Source organism: Podarcis cretensis (genome assembly GCF_951804945.1).
Source record: "Podarcis cretensis genome assembly, chromosome: 17".
Classification (NCBI taxonomy): domain Eukaryota; kingdom Metazoa; phylum Chordata; class Lepidosauria; order Squamata; family Lacertidae; genus Podarcis; species Podarcis cretensis.
The window spans coordinates 34,348,453-34,366,262 of record NC_137187.1 but is presented as its reverse complement, the minus strand read 5'-3'; the positions used below and the strand labels follow the sequence as shown (position 1 = coordinate 34,366,262).

The 17,810-nt window shown below is 45.9% G+C and overlaps 2 protein-coding genes across 12 annotated transcripts in view; one reads left to right on the top strand and one right to left on the bottom strand.

Moving 5' to 3' along the window:
• Window positions 1-7,779, top strand: part of SMARCA4 (SWI/SNF related BAF chromatin remodeling complex subunit ATPase 4) — a 66,423-nt gene extending 58,644 nt beyond the window's left edge. For 6 of the 11 annotated variants that reach the window (XM_079958942.1, XM_079958948.1, XM_079958946.1 and 3 more), the window contains 6 exons: window positions 799-1,052; window positions 2,684-2,792; window positions 5,545-5,646; window positions 6,138-6,270; window positions 6,786-6,925; window positions 7,283-7,779. In XM_079958942.1, coding sequence (XP_079815068.1) covers window positions 799-1,052; window positions 2,684-2,792; window positions 5,545-5,646; window positions 6,138-6,270; window positions 6,786-6,925; window positions 7,283-7,315 — 771 coding nt within the window. In that variant the 3' untranslated portion in view covers window positions 7,316-7,779. Of the gene's footprint in view, window positions 1-430; window positions 561-798; window positions 1,053-2,683; window positions 2,793-5,544; window positions 5,647-6,137; window positions 6,271-6,785; window positions 6,926-7,282 lie in introns of those variants that run through there. The other 5 variants (XM_079958949.1, XM_079958947.1, XM_079958944.1 and 2 more) reach the window with 2 other exon arrangements.
• A 261-nt stretch (window positions 7,780-8,040) lies between these two features.
• On the bottom strand, window positions 8,041-16,555 carry DNASE2 (deoxyribonuclease 2, lysosomal). The gene is made up of 7 exons (XM_079958952.1): window positions 16,426-16,555; window positions 11,778-11,895; window positions 11,317-11,494; window positions 10,350-10,464; window positions 9,956-10,117; window positions 8,959-9,156; window positions 8,041-8,839 (listed from the first exon to the last, which is right to left on the bottom strand). Exons 2-7 carry the CDS (start codon window positions 11,873-11,875, stop codon window positions 8,487-8,489), a joined length of 1,104 nt encoding a protein of 367 aa, XP_079815078.1. The 5' UTR covers window positions 11,876-11,895; window positions 16,426-16,555; the 3' UTR covers window positions 8,041-8,486.
• Window positions 16,556-17,810: the final 1,255 nt, after the last annotated feature.

Below are 17,810 nucleotides of genomic sequence, written 5' to 3'. Positions count from 1 at the left end.
CAGCAACTGACAATAGCATCTACAGCACGTATTCCACAACTTACTATTCACCATAATTGAAAAGGTGGGTATTGAGTGTGTGGAGAGGCTTGGAACCAAAATGGGTTGAAGCCAGGGTGTCGATGCCATTTAAACAAATGGAAACTAGAACCTTGTTGGCAGGCCATTCTCCTCTTAAAAGTCCTATACTAGTTTTCAGGTGTTGTGGATAGTGCCTGAATTGCAACCTCGAGGTTAATTTGCTTTGGATGAGAGCCTCTAGCCATGTATGACTAAAGAAAAAGGAAAGATGGGCCATTTTTACTTCTGAGTTTTCCTACTTCTGTTATACATGGCCTGCAGTTTGCTGGCCTCTATTCCTCTCCTGTGCAATCTGAAGCATTAATGTGTATTGTTAACTGGTGGTTAGTAGCCGCGGGTCTCTTTGCAGCTTCGGAAGAATTTGCAACTGAGCTGGCAGGAAGGGGCATCCCCACACCCTCCTCTGCATTGTCACGACAGATTCCTCTGCAGAGTCCCAGCCTGCCGGCCCTGTTTAACATGAGAAGAAAAGCTCATAGGTAAGAGAACCATCTTTCCTTTCCCACCGCTACAGAGTTGCAGCCTTCCATTATCCTTTACTGGTTAACCCGGGAAATAAGTGTCTTTTGGGAAGCGGCCCATGCAGACATCCCATTCCTCACTGTGCTAGATTGCTTGGATGTTTGTGTGAATGTCTGTGTTTGATCATTTCACGGTGTGTCGTCTTCATGCTTGCTGTTCATTTTACCTGGCTGACTGAGCTGCTCCTGTCCGCAGGCCATAGAGGAGGGAACGCTGGAGGAGATAGAAGAGGAGGTGCGCCAGAAGAAATCTTCCCGCAAGCGGAAGAGGGATGTGGACGTCAGCTCATCCACGCCAACCACCAGCACTCGCAGCCGGGATAAAGACGATGACAGCAAGAAGCAGAAGAAGCGTGGGAGGCCACCGGCTGAGAAGCTTTCGCCAAATCCACCCAACCTCACCAAGAAAATGAAGAAGATAGTTGACGCTGTGATTAAATATAAGGACAGGTAACAGAAGAGCGGGATGTTTGTTTGTTTGTTTGTTTGTTTGTTTGTTTGTTTGTTTCTAAGAAGGCATAGGACATTCTTCAGTATTTCTGCTCTCTGGGTAAAAGTTCACTTTCCTAACTCTCTCCTGGATAGACTTCCTGCTGCTGCATTTGGCTTCAATTCAAGGAAAGATATCACGAGTTAAAAGGACACTGTGAATTAGGCACATGTCATTTACATAATTTGCAATTTTTTTTCACCATCATGGAGAATCCAGACTGAAGTTGATGGATAGACATGTTGTTCTTCTGGATGAAGGCAGTGGGTAGATTCAGATATTGAAAGACGCAAATGTGGGTTAATTTGTAGCCGTGCATATAAATCAGTATTAAAATCAGTGGGTAAAACCTCAGCGCCTAGGGCTTGCCGATCACATGGTTGGCGGTTCGAATCCCCGCGGCGGGGTGAGCTCCCGTCTTTCGATCCCAGCTCCTGCCCACCTAGCAGTTCGAAAAAACCCCTAAGTGCAAGTAGATAAATAGGTACCGCTTTATAGCGGGAAGGTAAACGGCGTTTCCGTGTGCTGCGCTGGTGCCGGCTCGCCAGAGCAGCTTCGCCACGCTGGCCACATGACCCAGAAATGTCTCCAGACAGCGCTGGCCCCCGGCCTCTTAAGTGAGATGGGCGCACAACCCTAGAGTCGGACATGACTGGCCCGTACGGGCAGGGGTACCTTTACCTTTATATACATCAGTATTAAAATCAGGAACTAACAAGTAATCTCAGTATTACCACTTTTATCAGTTGCCATCATTTCTGATGTTTGTGGTTGAGTGCCGTTGTTTTTGTATCCAAAATGGCACCAACCACAAACAAAATGGAAAGATACCAGCATGCTCAGAACTGCAGAAGTACAGAGAAACTTTCAGGTGTTAAAAAGGCCAAGCAGACAAAAAACAAAAAATCCCACCAGTGATGATGGTCTGTGCTGAAGTGGGCAGAGAATGCTGATTGCTTGGGGACAGGGAATGCAATGGAGTATCCTGGAAGAAGGCCCAGCTGATTGGCTGGAACAATGTTCATGAGCATTACAAACTGCAACATTTTGTCATAGGTTTCACTTGTCTACCTTGATCCTCTTAAATACCCTTGAGCTGGCTAGATCAATTACTGAGCGATTTGAAGGCTGCTGGTGATCCAGGGGGCCAGGCAATGAGCTAGCCTTGCATCAGATTATTTTTGCTTAAGCGGAGAAGGAAATATTAAGCCTCCAACCTTGGCTCATATTGATCATGCAACAGGATGCTCATTTCCTTCTGGTCTCTTGTGATCCACCCTGACAACTTTAATTCAGGACCTTGAACCACTGACCCTGATTTTTCCGTATTTGGAAAGGCTAAACAGAGTTGGTACTTATCCAGTGATTGCTGGTGTTCACATTCCTAAGTCAACAAAGTGATTAACGCGAGGACGTGACATATTGTGCAAGCCATTGATGGGTTGCTTTATTAAATACAGAACACGTCACTATTTGTAAGAAAAGTCATCTTTGTATTTTGCTGTTGGTACTTCATGGCTATTGAAGACCCGTGGAGACTGTGAGGGAAGCAGACCTCTTTTTAATCGTCTTCCTTTTTCTTGTCTTGTAGCAGCAGTGGACGCCAGCTTAGTGAAGTATTCATCCAACTTCCTTCTCGCAAGGAGCTTCCAGAGTACTATGAACTCATCCGCAAACCAGTGGACTTCAAGAAGATAAAGGTAATTATTCTTGCCTTGTTGTAGCAGCACAACATTCACCTTTATGTTCTCATATTTCCAGAATTCTAATACTACCAACAATGTAAGGTAGTTGGAAAATGTTCCTGCTGGCCATCCTGATTAGGGCATCCATCATTTTATGTTAGTAGTACAATTTGTTGTTCACTCAAGATGATTGTGGACTCCAGGAAAGAAGCCCACCTTGTGGAACGCCCTCCCATCAGATGTCAAGGAAATAAACTATCTGACTTTTAGAAGACATCTGAAGGCAGCCCTGTTTAGGGAAGTTTTGAGTGTTTGATGTTTTAACGTGTTTTTAATATTCTGTTGGGAGCAGCCCAGGGTGGCTGGGGAAACACAGCCAGATGGGCGGGGTATAAATAGATGATGATGATGATGATGATGATGATGATGATGGCGATGGCAAACAGACCTGATCCCATCACTGCAGGGCTATTCTAAGGATTTGTCATGGCCTATTAAAGCCGAGTTTCCATGCTGTTGTTGCCAACTATGGAAAAGCAATGCCATCTCTAATTGATCACAGGAATAGCTCACTTTTTCTCCCTTGGTTTTGAAAGTCCCGTTTACAGTGTGTTGAAGTGCTGTACTTAATGCCATTCACCACAACAAAGGCAAATGAACAGGAACTGGCCAATGCAACACAGTTGTGACAGATGTGTAGCAGCATCCACAGTGGGGAGACCCAGTATTTTTCTGCATTATTTGTAGGAACACTTTTTGGTAGGCTTGTAAGAACAGTGCACACAGCTCTTGCGGTTTCAGCAGCAGTGCATTGATCCATTTTTGCTCTACATCTTGTGTTGATCTGTTAGGTTGGATGCTGTAGACCTTATTTTAACACATTAGTTTTCATTGCATTTTAATATTCTTGAGAGCAACCTAAATAATGTGCTGTTACCCAGTGGCGTAGCATGGGGGGTGCAGGGGGGGCCGGCCGCACCGGGAGCAACATCTGGGGGTTAGGGTTAGGGGGCACAAATCCATGGGTATGGGGCGCAAATTACTTGCCTTCCCCCGGGTGCTGACAACCCACGCTACGCCACTGCTGTTACCTGAAGTGTGATCCAGCTCTGCTGACGTATTAAATTGATCTCCTGTTTAGCAACATATATTGCTTTATGAATGTAATTTTATTATTGATTTTATGCTGTACACCACCACAATATTTTCTTAATGCTGCCAGTATGGAAAGTTTTGAAAATAAATAATAAGCATGATTTTGAAGAGGGGGGTGGGTAATAAATATATCACTAAATTCAGTTACAGTTTTAAGTATCTTGTGGTTTTTCTAGATGAGGCCAGTGTTGGTTTGCCAGTAAATGCACCTATTTTGGCTCAGAAGCATATTATTTGGTAGTTACTAACGCGTAAGTGGCTGGTTGGTTTTGCTGGGACTTCTGTTGTGTACATGAGCATTTCAAGGGGCTTCCCACTTAGCTTTCTGGAATAGATGATATTTATGTGTTTCAAATTGGCTTCAGTGTAACTGATGGAAGGCAAACTTTGGAATATGCAAAGCTTTGTATAGTCTCTCACTCAATGGGTGGAGTTCTTAATGATTTCTCTGAATACGTACACACATTACTTGTTCTGTTGAATGTCAGGATGTGACATTTGTTATCCAGCAGTGCCACCCTACCCTTTTAAAATTTTGTGCACATTCAGGTGTTCCAGTCTTTCTATATGTTCTACTTTAGTTACTAAATCCATTAAAAGCTATTAACTGTAATTGCATGGTTAAAGCCCTTTAACGGAAGCTTTCATTTTCTCCAAGTAGGAGTGCCGACTCCTGTGACTTAATTTCATAGACGTCCAACAAAATCAGTACTTGGGTATTGCTAAGTTCACATTCTAACACATCCAGAACTGTGTGAAATCTTTTATTTTGCTTCTGAGCACTAAGTCTGTCAAAGTGGACTTTGATCCATGAAGGGTTATGCTGTAATAAATTGGGTCAGTCTTTAATGTGTTACAAGACACTTTTGCTGCAACAGGCTATGTGGCTTAGTGGTTAAGAGTTGTGAACCATTAGAAACCCTGGTTGGGGTGTCGCACCTATCATGAACTTGTTAGGTTATCAGACAATGTAAATAGTAAAGGACTGCCTCCAGGAAGGAAAGCATTTGTGAATTTAAGCTGTTAACTGTGTCATGCAGTTGTGTACATCCACAATTGTATCTACAATTGTGTCCCTCTTTTAAGCTGTTATTGTGCCACAAATAACCAGCATGGGAAAATATGGGTCAGCAGGCTAGTATAGACTTCACTGAAGGACTGGCTCGCTCTAGGGTGGAATATAAAAAACGCTGTGAAAATGCTAAAAGAACGTTTTGAAAAATACATTGAATTGAGTGTCGCATTTGTGTATTACACTTTACAACATATTTAAAACGTTTTATTTGCAGCTGAATCCTAGGAAGAGCAACTGAGCCCTAGCCTGGGCAAGGCTGAGTAGGATGTGTTTCATTTCTTTCTGCTTTGCCACATGCTTTTTATCTTAATACAATGTACTATATAGATGGTTTTATATGGTTTAACACAGTGGGCAGTTGTTGCTTTTACTCCCATTACATTAAATCTTTTCCTTTGTTTAACTGCTAAGAGGTAGAGCTGTGGACAGATAGAAAGCACAGTATCCAAGGAGACAAAGTAGAACCTATTTAAATACTGATGACTACTGCGCAGACATGACCTGGAACCTGTCCCTTTTGTTCCCTTTCCTTTTCAGGAGCGCATCCGGAACCACAAGTACCGCAGTCTGAATGATCTGGAGAAGGATGTCATGCTCCTGTGTCAGAACGCACAGACTTTCAACCTTGAAGGCTCTCTGGTAAGGCAGTTGCCGCTGTCGTATGAATGGCATGTATGTCCCTGTCCATGCAAAGAAAGGTTCACTGCATCTCTCTCCCTTGAGTCCCTTAAGGTGCGCATCGAACTAGACCTCTTGTTCTGGAAATGGAATTGTCAAAACCCGATTGCCAGCTGTTTATCCTTAGAACAAGTAGCTGCTGTTGTGTCATCCCAGTTATCACAGGGGCTGTAATTTTTTTATGGAACCATGGTATGTTGGCAGTGTATGAAGCAAGTTCTGAGGTTGCATAGAATTGTTATTTGCTGCGTCATGAGGTTTTCTGAGACTTCGGGGGGGGGGGTGTATAATATGAAGTGCCTTGAACACTCAGAAGCACTTTCAGCATGAGCCCTGAAAAGATTTCTCTTTGAGCAAAAGCATTGTGACAGTGTAGCATGATAGTAAACATGTGAAGTAGCTTTGTGGAGCTAGGATTTTACCCTAAAATGTGATTTGCATGTTCCTTGCAGATTTATGAAGACTCGATTGTGTTGCAGTCAGTCTTCACCAGTGTGAGGCAGAAAATTGAAAAAGAGGAAGACAGTGAAGGCGAAGAGAGCGAAGAAGAGGAAGAAGGAGAAGAGGAAGGATCTGAATCTGAATGTGCGTACTTGCTTGCTTGCTAAGGTTTCTTTTGTAAAAAGTATGTGTATGCAGTTTAGTAAAAGAAAATGCCTGAAAGGTGGAACCAGAAAGTCAGCAAACTGGTATTGGATTGAGCCACGGTCTCATGTTCTGTGTACACTCAGAGCATCATATAGGGGAAACCCTTGTGCTGTCACTGTTTTCTCTATCCTTGGAGACTTCTTGATTTTCCTTGAGGGAAAAAAGCCCGTTTTCAGTGTGCAGATGCAAAGCCTTACAGTCATTGTTCAGAACCAACTGGAGGTGAAAGTATTGGTTCTTGATTAAAAAAGGCAATGAAGTACAGGTGGCATAAAGGGAATTAGGCTATATAATGATGGAGCCTTGTCATGAATGGTATTGCATTTCCATTCCTGTGTTCTTTGCTCATGAAGAGATGGGAGCACACAGAGATGGGGAGTGAGAGAGAGCATGAAGGCTGATCCTATCCTGTTGTGGCCTTGCCAATCTTACCTTTTTCTCTTTCCCCTCAGCTCGTTCTGTCAAAGTGAAGATTAAACTGGGCAGGAAGGAGAAAGCACAAGACCGGATGAAAGGACGTAGGCGCACCAGCCGTGGGTCACGGGCCAAACCTGTAGTTAGTGATGATGATAGCGAGGAAGAGCAAGAAGAGGTAACTGCAGGATGTCATTCCCCTCACACTCTTGCCAGTGGTTCTCAAAGGAGTCTTCAAGGACGAATTTGTGCAATTCCAGTGAAGGGAAAGGGGCAAAGAAAGGAAGACAGACAAGTCCTTTTACAGTTTAGGCAAGCACAGAAGTGGGTCCCACTGCTCATGATCCAGCCTCTTGGGTTTGTAGTGGACAAAATGCTGAGTTAGAGCCAGGGGCCACTACTCATCCTGAAATTTCCTGGATGACTTTAGGCCAGTATGTCAGTCTGGCTGCTGTGAGGATAAAGGGGGAGGGCACCTTGCATTAAAAAATTGCCTAAAAAAGAGTGACCTATATTATTTTTCTTTCTCCTTCAGGATCGCTCAGGAAGTGGCACCGAAGATGATTAAAGAGACATTCCATGGTGCAGACCTCAAAGCATCCGTCTTTCCAAAGCAGAGATGCTGTATTCCCTTAGCTGCAACGGGTAGCAAGAAATGTAGTGTCGGATGTGGGCAAACTGTATAAAACTCTTCCATATTTATACTGCAGTGAAGATGTAGGACTTGTTTGTGTCTTGCCTTGTCCTCACATCAGTAGCATTTGTAACAGCATTAACTGTTTTAAAAAGAATTATGAATTTGGGAACACTTGATATATATTTTTTTTCTTTTTATGGCAGTACTATTTTCAGTTGCAGTATTGAATCACTGTAGTTTTAACCTGTGGGTGCATGTGTGTAGCAGTCCACTTCCTAGTACTGTATTTTATGAAAACAGGTTGAGCAGCCAGCTGCCCACCAGGTGAGGAGAGGGTGGCAGTGGCAACTGTGTGTCACTGGAATTCAAAACAGTAATAAATTAAGCAAAAAGTACACCCCTTTGTCTGTGTGATGCTTTCATCTTGCCGTATCAGCAAAATAAATTCCTCCAACTGTTGCCATTTTTAAATAGCTCCTTATCTTGACTGATCTCACAGCATCAGGGGTGTCTGCTTGAGACCATTAATCAGCATTCTGTCTCACTTTACAAGCCTTTCTTAAAATCACACCCATTTCCTTGCCTCTCGTGATACCAGTTTTATGTCATTTTTTCCTACCCCCAAAAAATCCATATTCCTTGAACAAACACCCAGCTGTTGGAATCAAATATTTATACAAAGCACAGACATACAAAAAGTACATTGCTGCAGCAAATTAACTTCTGTGGGCCAGTTATTTTCTCCGTGCAGCCCCCAAAACTGTGGCAGGTGCTGTTGAAGATACTGAAGGAGAGGGAAGTCCAAAGCAAAGCCTATCATGTTCCCAAGTTTGGCAAGGGGTCATTTTCAGAAACGGGTGGAAGGCGGGAAACTGGGGGAGCCAAGAAGTGGAAGAGCCCATTTCACAGGAGCGAGGATGGTTCACAGCACCAGAATATACCAGGACCCAAAACTGGGAGGAGCAAACAGGATCATGGGAACAATTTGAGGTGGTGGTGCTTAGCCCTTGGGAGTCACCCATGGCACTCTTACCCAGTTTGGTGAGCCATGTTCGCCTGGTATGGCTGAGGCTTCTCAGGTGATCACAGTCCGTGTAGCGGGCTAGTGCCCGGCACCATCACAATCGGTGTATTTCTGTACTAAAAAGCGGAAGGCCTTCCACACGGCTGCATCACGACAGCAGATGGTGCCACCTCCACGGTATTCCTCCGCGCGATTGCGGTTCATGTCCCCAACACAGGCCCAGCCAGGATCACTCTCTGTGCTCACACACCACTTGGAATGGTCCACCATGGAAGCAAAGGAAATGGCTTCATGCTGGAAGGCTATTTCCTCCATATTGTAGACTCGGAAGTGCCCGGAACAATTGGAAGACAGGATCCCTCTGGACCTGAGCCAGAACTGGACGTATAGATTACTGGCGAGAGCTTGGGCCAGCCAGCCTGAGTAGAGATCTGGGTAGAGGAAAAGTTTTTATCAGAAGAGCCTTGACATGACTGTGATGACATATTACCAACCCCTTCTTTTAAACGTGTTGCTCAACACCTCCTATCACCTCCATCTCATCACCTACCATCATCAAAGGAGCGAAACTTTGCAAAGCTGATAAATTCCTTGCCCCCCACCGATCTGAGGGCCACGCTGGAGTTCCAAGGCTCCTCCTCAATGTGTTGCCCCTCTGAAGCATTCAACAAGGCAGGCAGGTCCTGGGCAAAGGTTCCTTCCACGTGATGATCATAGACAAGAGGCTCAGTGTAGAGCAGCTGATTCCCTGCAGCGGAGACAACATCTGGCACATCAGAGCCACTGGCTTGTAAAGGAGCTGTCCCCCAGCTGACAAACCTCCTAATAGAGACACTCAAGATTTACCAGATATGCCAGCTAATAGCCATCCCAGCCAATAGACCTACCTGAGCTACATTTCATGCTTAAGGGCAAACTCCTGTGTATGTAAACCTTACAAAGCAAAGGTACATAGGACAGGGAGAGGGATGAGGGATAGCTTGCCTTGAAAATGACTGGCATGGCATATACACTTGCATCTTGCATCACAGCCTTGTCAGGGGCAGGAGAAACGCTGTCTTGTTGACCCATTTCCCTACTAATGCAGCTGGGTATCTATCCGGCAGAGTTAGCTGAGAACAGAGAGCCTTCCAAGCCCAACTGTGGCAATTCTGTTCCTTGCTCTGGTTCCACTAGATCATAGATGACAGAAGACGGTCCCTGGCCCCTAAGGAAGGAGTGTTTATGTGCATGTGCAGAGTAGCTACAGCTGAACTGGATCCTTTTCTCCTAACTTTCCCTGTCCTGTGGCATATTTTCCCGAAGCTGGGGATAGTCTCAAATAGTACACAGGGGCCAATTTCTGCCTTAAGCTACTCTGTAAAGTACCACGTACCCCTATGGTGCTGTATACAGGTTTGGTTCATACAAAACACATGTCAATGAAACAGAATTTGCAGGGAAAACCTACCATAGGGAAGCCCTAGCCCTTCCCCACCAGGAGCCTGGAAAGAATCCCAGATACTTCCAGTATTGATGTTCCCTCTGTATCAAGATCCTACACCTACCAATCTCTTTGAATTGGCCATAGGGAAGTGTGATGCACAGGAAGGTCTGCCCATAGGATAGGCCAGTGTGAGGCCAGTCATACTGCTCATCTGCACTGGGTGGGAAATGAGGAGTGCTGTGAAGCAGCCAGAATCCCTGTGTTTTGTCCAGCAGGATGACTCCTAGAAGGGGAAACAAAAACAAAAGTGGGGGTTGAAACTTAACCCAGGTGTGCTGAAGTTCCAAGAGTGTTGTGCCAGGTGCCCAGGTGGCTGGTCTGGCCAAGTCATGATCTACAGCCACCACACAAGTTGACGATAACACAGAACCAGTAGCTGAAGTTCTCAACCTTCTTCAAACTTAAAGACACATTTGCTGCGCACCTTTGCATGCATTTGGAGAAGGGGGGTCTACCTTTTGTATGGCCATTGAGGCTGGAGAAAAGCTCATCTGGAGGCTCATAATTGAGGCTGGAGACAAACTCCTTTGGAGGCTCATCGTTGTATAGGACATAGGCTGTTTGCTCCTCCTGGGTGAGAAATGAAAGATAGGGTGGTTAGAGAACTGGTCTATTTTCCAAGCTTTCCTCTTCACTGAGTTTATTGAAGCAGCCAATACTTTAGCCCCTCCTCTGGAGGGGCCAAACTGCACAAGGAGAGCCAGCCAAACTGCACAAGGAGTCCAGGTAGTTGCACTACTGGCAAATGTAAAAGGGGTGTTTAAAAGCTTTCCCAAAGCTGGAAAAGCACTAACGAGACTTTGGGAAGGAGGCGGGAGGAATATAGGATCCTGTGTTGAGCCCTCACACCTTCTTCCCAAAGCCCAGCACCTCCACTGCGTGACAGCATGAGGGGAGGCAGCAGGGGGGCTGGAGGGGGCTTCCAAAGTTGGCAAGGGCTGCCAAAAAACGGCCTTGAGGGTTGCATGTAGCCCTTGGGCCACCCTGCTGTAAAGGATCCTTGGCTGGACCTTGGAGATCATGCAGCACTTCTTGCAGGAGCCACAAAATAAATCTGAGCTTGAGGAGGGCCATCGCTCAGTAACAGAGCATCTTGTTTTACATGCAAAAGGTTCCAGTTTCAATCTCTGGCATTTCCAGGTAGTATGCCTAAAACTACAGAGACCAACAGCTAGTCTTTGCAGACAGCATTGAGCTAGATGGACTAACGGCCTCCCTAGATATAAGTTGGCTTCCTTTTTAAATTAATTAAGCCATTTTGAAAGCCTGGGCTCTAATCTAGGCAGCTGAGACAGCCTGCCAGTGGACAGACAGTGAACCAGTCTGCCTGGAGTGAAGGCTTTTGTTTTGGGCTGGAATTGAGCCTTCGCAACCAAGGTCACCCTTCCTAAGCAGCCTCACGCCTCCTTTTCTCAGACTCACCTGTCTCCGGGATGCCTCTTTGTAGAGCTGCTGTACAGTCCGTCCCACGGCTCCTTCGGTACTGTTCATCAGGCTTTTGCCTTGTACCCAGCCCTGGGTCTGGCCATCTAGATACATGTACCGCATGCCCTCTGCTGGGGGGCTACGATGGGGTTTGGGCAGCTTGTAGGCAATAAACCTGAAACCCAAAGCCCATGAGAAATCACACACCTTGCCACACTGGGGACAGAGGTCTGCCCTTTCTACTTGGGACACAGGTGGGGAACATGGTTACTAACTAGACATTCCTAGTTCACAATCCCCTTTTCAAATACCCCACCCACATTTGTTAGGAGTGTAAAATCCTTTATTTATTTATTTTATTGGTTAAAGCGCCCTGAAAACTTTGCAGAAGCGTAGTATGTAAACCTCATAGAATAAAGCAAGAGTAATAAAAGCAATTAGGTCCAATGGACACACACCAATCCACAGGCTGCCCAGAGTCGTCATAGCAGGAAATGCTCCCCGAGACGGCATTGTGGAGGACGGGCACAGACAACAGCAGCAGGATGGGCAGCATGAGGCCTTTGTCTGAAGTCCCTGCAAGGAATACAGCAACAGCAATGAGTGATGGTCAAGAAGTAGCCTTGAAAAGGATACAGCACCTTGTATCCTTGGTGATTGCAGCCCCATTTTCTGAATTTTCAGCTTCCATTGCAATAAAGCGTCTTCAGCGCTTTTACTGACATGCAGGCAGATTTTTTTTTTTTATCCAATTCCTCTCCAAGGAAAACAGACTCCTTAGTTAGCCCCTTACTGACCAAGCTGCATAGGACCTTCTCTTGGCCCTTTTTCTTTCCTGTTTATTTCCATGAGCACTCCCCATTAACAGCAGGTAAGAATGAGCTCATGGGACACGGCTGGCGCTGTGGTCTAAACCACTGAGCCTCTTGGGCTTGCCGATCAGAGGGTCGGCAGTTCAATTCCCCGCGCCTCGAGCTCCCGTTGCTCGGTCCCAGCTCCTGCCAACCTAGCAGTTAAAAAGCATGCCAGCACAAGTAGATAAATAGGTACCGCTCTGGCAGGAAGGTAAACGGCGTTTCTGTGCGCTGCTCTGGTTTCACCAGAAGTGGCTTAGTCATGCTGGCCACATGACCCGGAAAAACTGTCTGCGGACAAACGTTGGCTCCCTTGGCCTGTAAAGTGAGATGAGCGCCGCAACCCCAGAGTCGTTCGCAAATGGACTTAACTGTCAGGGGTCCTTTACCTTTTTTAAGAATGAGCTCAAGTACCAGCTGTTTTTTAAAAAAAATAATATTTATTACCTTTTCCAACAATTTAAACACTACAAAAAATAAAAACCATACAATAAAATACAATACAAAAAACAACAACAAAACACTACATTACACTAATAAAACACTAACATTAAACTAACAAAACAAAACAAACACAATTTAAAACACATCAGATAATTTCAATAGCTTATCTTTCATTCACTTATTTCCGCGACCTCCTCACACTTCCCTTTTTGTATTCCACTTCTATTAATTTTTTCAGCAATTCCTTTCCATCTTCCTCTATTTTTAATCCTATAATTATCTTAACACATTCTAATCTTATTTTCCCTTTAATACTCTCAAGTACCAGCTGTTGATCAGTAGCTGCTAACAGGGGTTCCAGCATCATATTGCAAGATCCTGAAGAGTTTGCTCAAGTGAGGAATGCCACCAGCTACAAATGGGACTGAGAGCTACAAGAGCAATGCCTTGTCTCTTAAGACAAGGAGCTAGAAAGTGCAAAACAGATCTGAAACCCATGGTGAGCCTCCTGACATTTACACCCAAGAAGATTTCAGGATTCAGCATCTCCCACTACACACAAAGGCGTACTTTACTCTTTGGTGGGGAAAGCAAACAAATCCTAAGTAGAGAAGCTCCCTAAGAGTCAAGACAGCCTGCCAACTGACCATGACAAAAGAGCCCCTGGGCATGTGCAGAGACCTGGGATTGAAAGAGCTGCTGGTGGTTGGGAGATCTATCAGATCAGGGATGGGCAACCTCTTTAATTTATATATATGTTCTGTTTTACAATTTAGAATATTTATTTAAACAACCTTAAAATATCAATGACTTCCCTTCTTCTCTTTCCATGGTTCATTTTGCATAACATAAATCCCTGCTTATTTTATATAAAGTAAACCATACACAATTTCCCCCTATATATTCAATAAACATTTTACAATCTTCTTTAAACATATGTTCTTCAGGTCAAGGGGGTGATGATACAATGGGCTAAAGATTTTGGATATAATATTCAGTTAGAATCTTGGGAAAGGTTGTGGAAGGAAGGTACTGTATTAACTTTACTGCATGCAGTGCACTTAAAGAAAATGTTATGGAAATTATGTACAGATGGTATTCAACATCAGCTAAATTGGCTAAAATGTACAAGACAAGAACTAATAAGTGCTGGAAATGTAAGGATAGGGAAGGTATCTTGCACCACATGTGGTGGACTTATTAAAGAGGTAAAGGCTTTCTGGGAAATGGAATATAATGAGTTAAAGAAAATGTTTAAAAATACTTTTGTTAAAAAACCAGAAGCCTTTTTTACTGGGTATAGTGGGTGAAGAGATACCAAGGGAAGATAAAAGCAAGAATTGGCAAGAATTCTTTTAGCCCAAAAACGGAAACAAGAAGTACCAATGAAAGAAGAGTGGCAGATGAAGATGGTGGACTTCGCAGAACTGGCGAAGCGGACAGGAAAAATCTGAAACCAGCAAGATCAAGTATTCCAAAAGGATTGGAGTAAATTTATATGATATTTGAAAGATTATTGTAAGCAATTAACATCACCATCAGGGTTGTCTGATGACTTGTAATAAGAAATTTTCTATCTTTCTATATTACCGGTAAATTAAATTTGGAGTCATTCTGTAATGAGTGTAATTAGAATTGGAAAACGTATAAATTGCAATGATATCAAGGTTAATTTTGAAAGCCATGAGGCGGGAGGGAAGGAAATCAATAGGCTCTAAGAGCCAGGGTGGTATAGTGCAGGGGTCTGCAACCCGCGGCTCCGGAGCCGCATGTGGCTCTTTTACACCTTTGCCGCGGCTCTGGGGCGGATATTAGCGAGGGGAGGAGGCGCATTGTGCGCCCTGACACTCCCCACTGTGGCGGGCACTGTACTGGCTGTGACGTCGCATGGGGGCGGTGCGTGCGTTAGTCACGCACCGTCCCGACGTCACCTTCCCGCCCGCCCGCCCGCTACATTGTAAGGGGCATGTACGCTGGTCACTGCATTGAAAGGGGGCATGTACGCTGGTCACTGTTTTGAAGGGGAGTGAAGAACACACACACACACACACACACACACAAAGGTAACTTGTTAATTTAACGTTTATTTCTATGAGGAGGAGTAATTCTGAGGGATCAAACAAAGAAATAATTTTAAAAAGTGACAAAAAAGTTATTTTTATAATGACGAGCTTTGCGGCTCCCAGTTTTTTTTCCTTCGGAAACGGGTCCAAGTGGCTCTTTTTGTCTTAAAGGTTGCAGACCCCTGGTATAGTGGATAATGATAATGTGAATCTATACAGTGATACCTCAGGTTAAGTACTTAATTTGTTCTGGAGGTCCATTCTTAACCTGAAACTGTTCTTAACCTGAAGCACCACTTTAGCTAATGGGGCCTCCTGCTACGGCTGCGCTGCCGGAGCCCGATTTCTGTTCTTATCCTGAAGCAAAGTTCTGAACCTGAAGCACTATTTCTGGGTTAGCGGAGTCTGTAACCTGAAGCGTATGTAACCTGAAGCGTATGTAACCTGAGGTACCACTGTACTAGCTATTTGTTAAATGATGCTGTCAGAGTTGACAGTAGCAATCACCTGGCAGGGAGGTGAGCAGGAGAAGGTCCTGCCATGCTGCTCTGAACTTGGTCCACAGCATACAAATGATCCCTGCTGCTCCAGCCACAAGGGATTTGCAGTGTCTAAATCTGAGGTCCCCTTTGAGCTTGAGGCCCTATAACATATGGCCCTCCTGCCCATCCCACTATTAGCCCCTCTTTTTATGGTATGCCTTACTAGATTTGACCTCAAATTATACCCTTAAATCTAAAGAATTAATTTCTCTCCTGTTCACAGCAGCTAGACTAGTTGTTGCCCAACGATGGAAGGAAAACTCTTAATATACCACTAGAGGTTCGGGTTCATAACATCTGGAGCATTGCTCTATCAAACACCTCACATACCATCAGCGACTAATCAAAAGGTAAAAGGTAAAGGTAAAGGTACCCCTGCCCGTACGGGCCAGTCTTGACAGACTCTGGGGTTGTGCGCCCATCTCACTTAAGAGGCCAGGGGCCAGCGCTGTCCGGAGACACTTCCGGGTCACGTGGCCAGCGTGACATCGCTGCTCTGGCGAGCCAGAGCCGCACACGGAAACGCCGTTTACCTTCCCGCTGGTAAGCGGTCCCTATTTATCTACTTGCACCCGGAGGTGCTTTCGAACTGCTAGGTTGGCAGGCGCTGGGACCGAGCAGCGGGAGCGCACCCCGCCGCAGGGATTCGAACCGCCGACCTTTCGATCAGCAAGTCCTAGGCGCTGAGGCTTTAACCCACAGCGCCACCTGCGTCCCAATCAAAAGGTACCACTGTATATTAAGTGGAAAATAAATTTGTGTGTGTGTGTGTGTGTGTGTTCTTCAGTAATAAGAGGAAAGAGGGACAGGGTTGGACTAGATGACTCTGGGGGTCCCTCCCAACTTCTTCTCCCTGCCTGACTCCACGGCGTACTCTGCACATGCCCAGGAGCTCTCTCTTTGATTTCCTGCTGCCAGTCTCGTGGCCGGCGCCAGAGAGGCGGGGGGGGGGGGAGAGAAAAAGGAGGGCAAGCGCCCCCCCGCCCCCGAAGGAGCTCTGCCCCCTCTCACTTGCCTCCCCACACACATTGCCCACCGAGAGAGACGCTGGGCTCCTTCCGTCCCTTTTCTGACAGGGAAAGAAGCCATTCCCGGCAGCGCCGCCTTCTCTCGCCGCCCCCCGCAGCGGGACCAAGAGGGGTTCGGCGAGGAAGAGCGGGGTGTGGGGGGGGGGTCCCTCAAACTGCAAACAGGGCCGCTTACCCAGCTCTCCCTTCGGAGGCGCCGCCGCCCTCAGCCAAGTTCGGGAACCGAAGAGACCGACGCGCCGGCCGCTGACACAGAACTCGGCGACTTTCGCTCGCTTCCCCAAAATACAGCCGGCGACCGGGGAAGCTGGGGTGGGGGGGGGGGGAGATGGGTCACGTGCCCGCGCCTGGCCCCTCCCACCCCGCCTCCCTGGGCGCCCCCGCAGCGCCTTTCTCTGGGCGGGGCGGGCGCAGGTTGGGGCGCGCCGGCTCCGCTCGCGTCTTGCGCGCAATCAGCGCTTTTATCGGCAGCAGAGTGATTCACGGCGGAGGGAAGGCCGGCTCTCGGGCGCCCCTAGAGGAAAGGAAGGGAGCCGGGGGAGCCTGTAGGCGAACGCAGGGGGTCCTCCTGTTTTTTCGTGCGCAAAAGTTCTCTTTATTTATTTATTTTTATTTTTATTATTATTATTATGTGAAATATGGTCGGAGTCCAGAGCGGATTTCATGTTCTTTATTCAGCTCATGTTGTTGTTGTTATTATTATTATTATTATTATTCTGTGAAATATACTTGGGAGTCAAGAGTGAATTTCATGCTCTTTATTCAGCTCATAGTAGTGAGGAATGGAAGTTCCCCAAAAATATCTGCTTTATATACATTATTTACACAATGGGCCCCACGTGATTGGCTAATTCCAGGATTCTCCTGTAGGCCAATCAGGTTGCGGATTCACTTCCACCTGGAGCTGGATTGGGTGGCTCCTGTGAACCAATCAGACTGCTGCATTCGGAATCCTATTGTTCTAGGACCAATCAGACTGCTGCATTTTGGATCCTATTCAACTCAGTACATAACATTATATTTATGCTTTTCAGATTTATACATTTCACCAACTTCAAGACTGCTGTCAGATCATTGGTCATATGTGTACATATATATATATATATACAATTTATGATTTTCAGGTGATACGGAAGGAAGGGGGGGGCACCTTTCCTCACCTCCTCCTCTTTGAAAGGGGGCCCGAGGCGATGACCTCGACGGCGCCCAGCTCCTGAAATCTCACACTGCTGCACAAGCACCACACTATACCCCTTAACTTTATAAAATTATATTCTTCCCTCCGGACTCCATGATGCTACCCTCAGCGCCATAATCCTCGAACCGACAGGTCACGTACACAGGAAAACCTTAATCCTGTCAGATGGTCCAGTCAAGCCCTTCCTCCGGGCAATGCTAGGTAACGGGCGATGCATATCTGTGCCATTGTCTTGCCATCACCTGTACTCAGGAAACGTTTATGCATATCTCTTTGCTCTATGCAACCCCTACCTTACTGAAGTGCTGATCTATGCAACCCCTACCTTACTGAAGTGCTGATCTGCGCGACCCCTACCTTAC

Coding starts and splice junctions, on each gene's coding strand:
- DNASE2 (XM_079958952.1), bottom strand. CDS start 11,875: ATGCTGCCCATCCTGCTGCTGTTGTCTGTGCCCGTCCTCCACAATGCC. Junction 10,118..10,349: donor CCTCAATGGCCATACAAAAG/GTAGACCCCCCT, acceptor TTCCCCTTCTAG/GAGTCATCCTGCTGGACAAA. Junction 9,157..9,955: donor TGGCCAATTCAAAGAGATTG/GTAGGTGTAGGA, acceptor TCTCCGCTGCAG/GGAATCAGCTGCTCTACACT.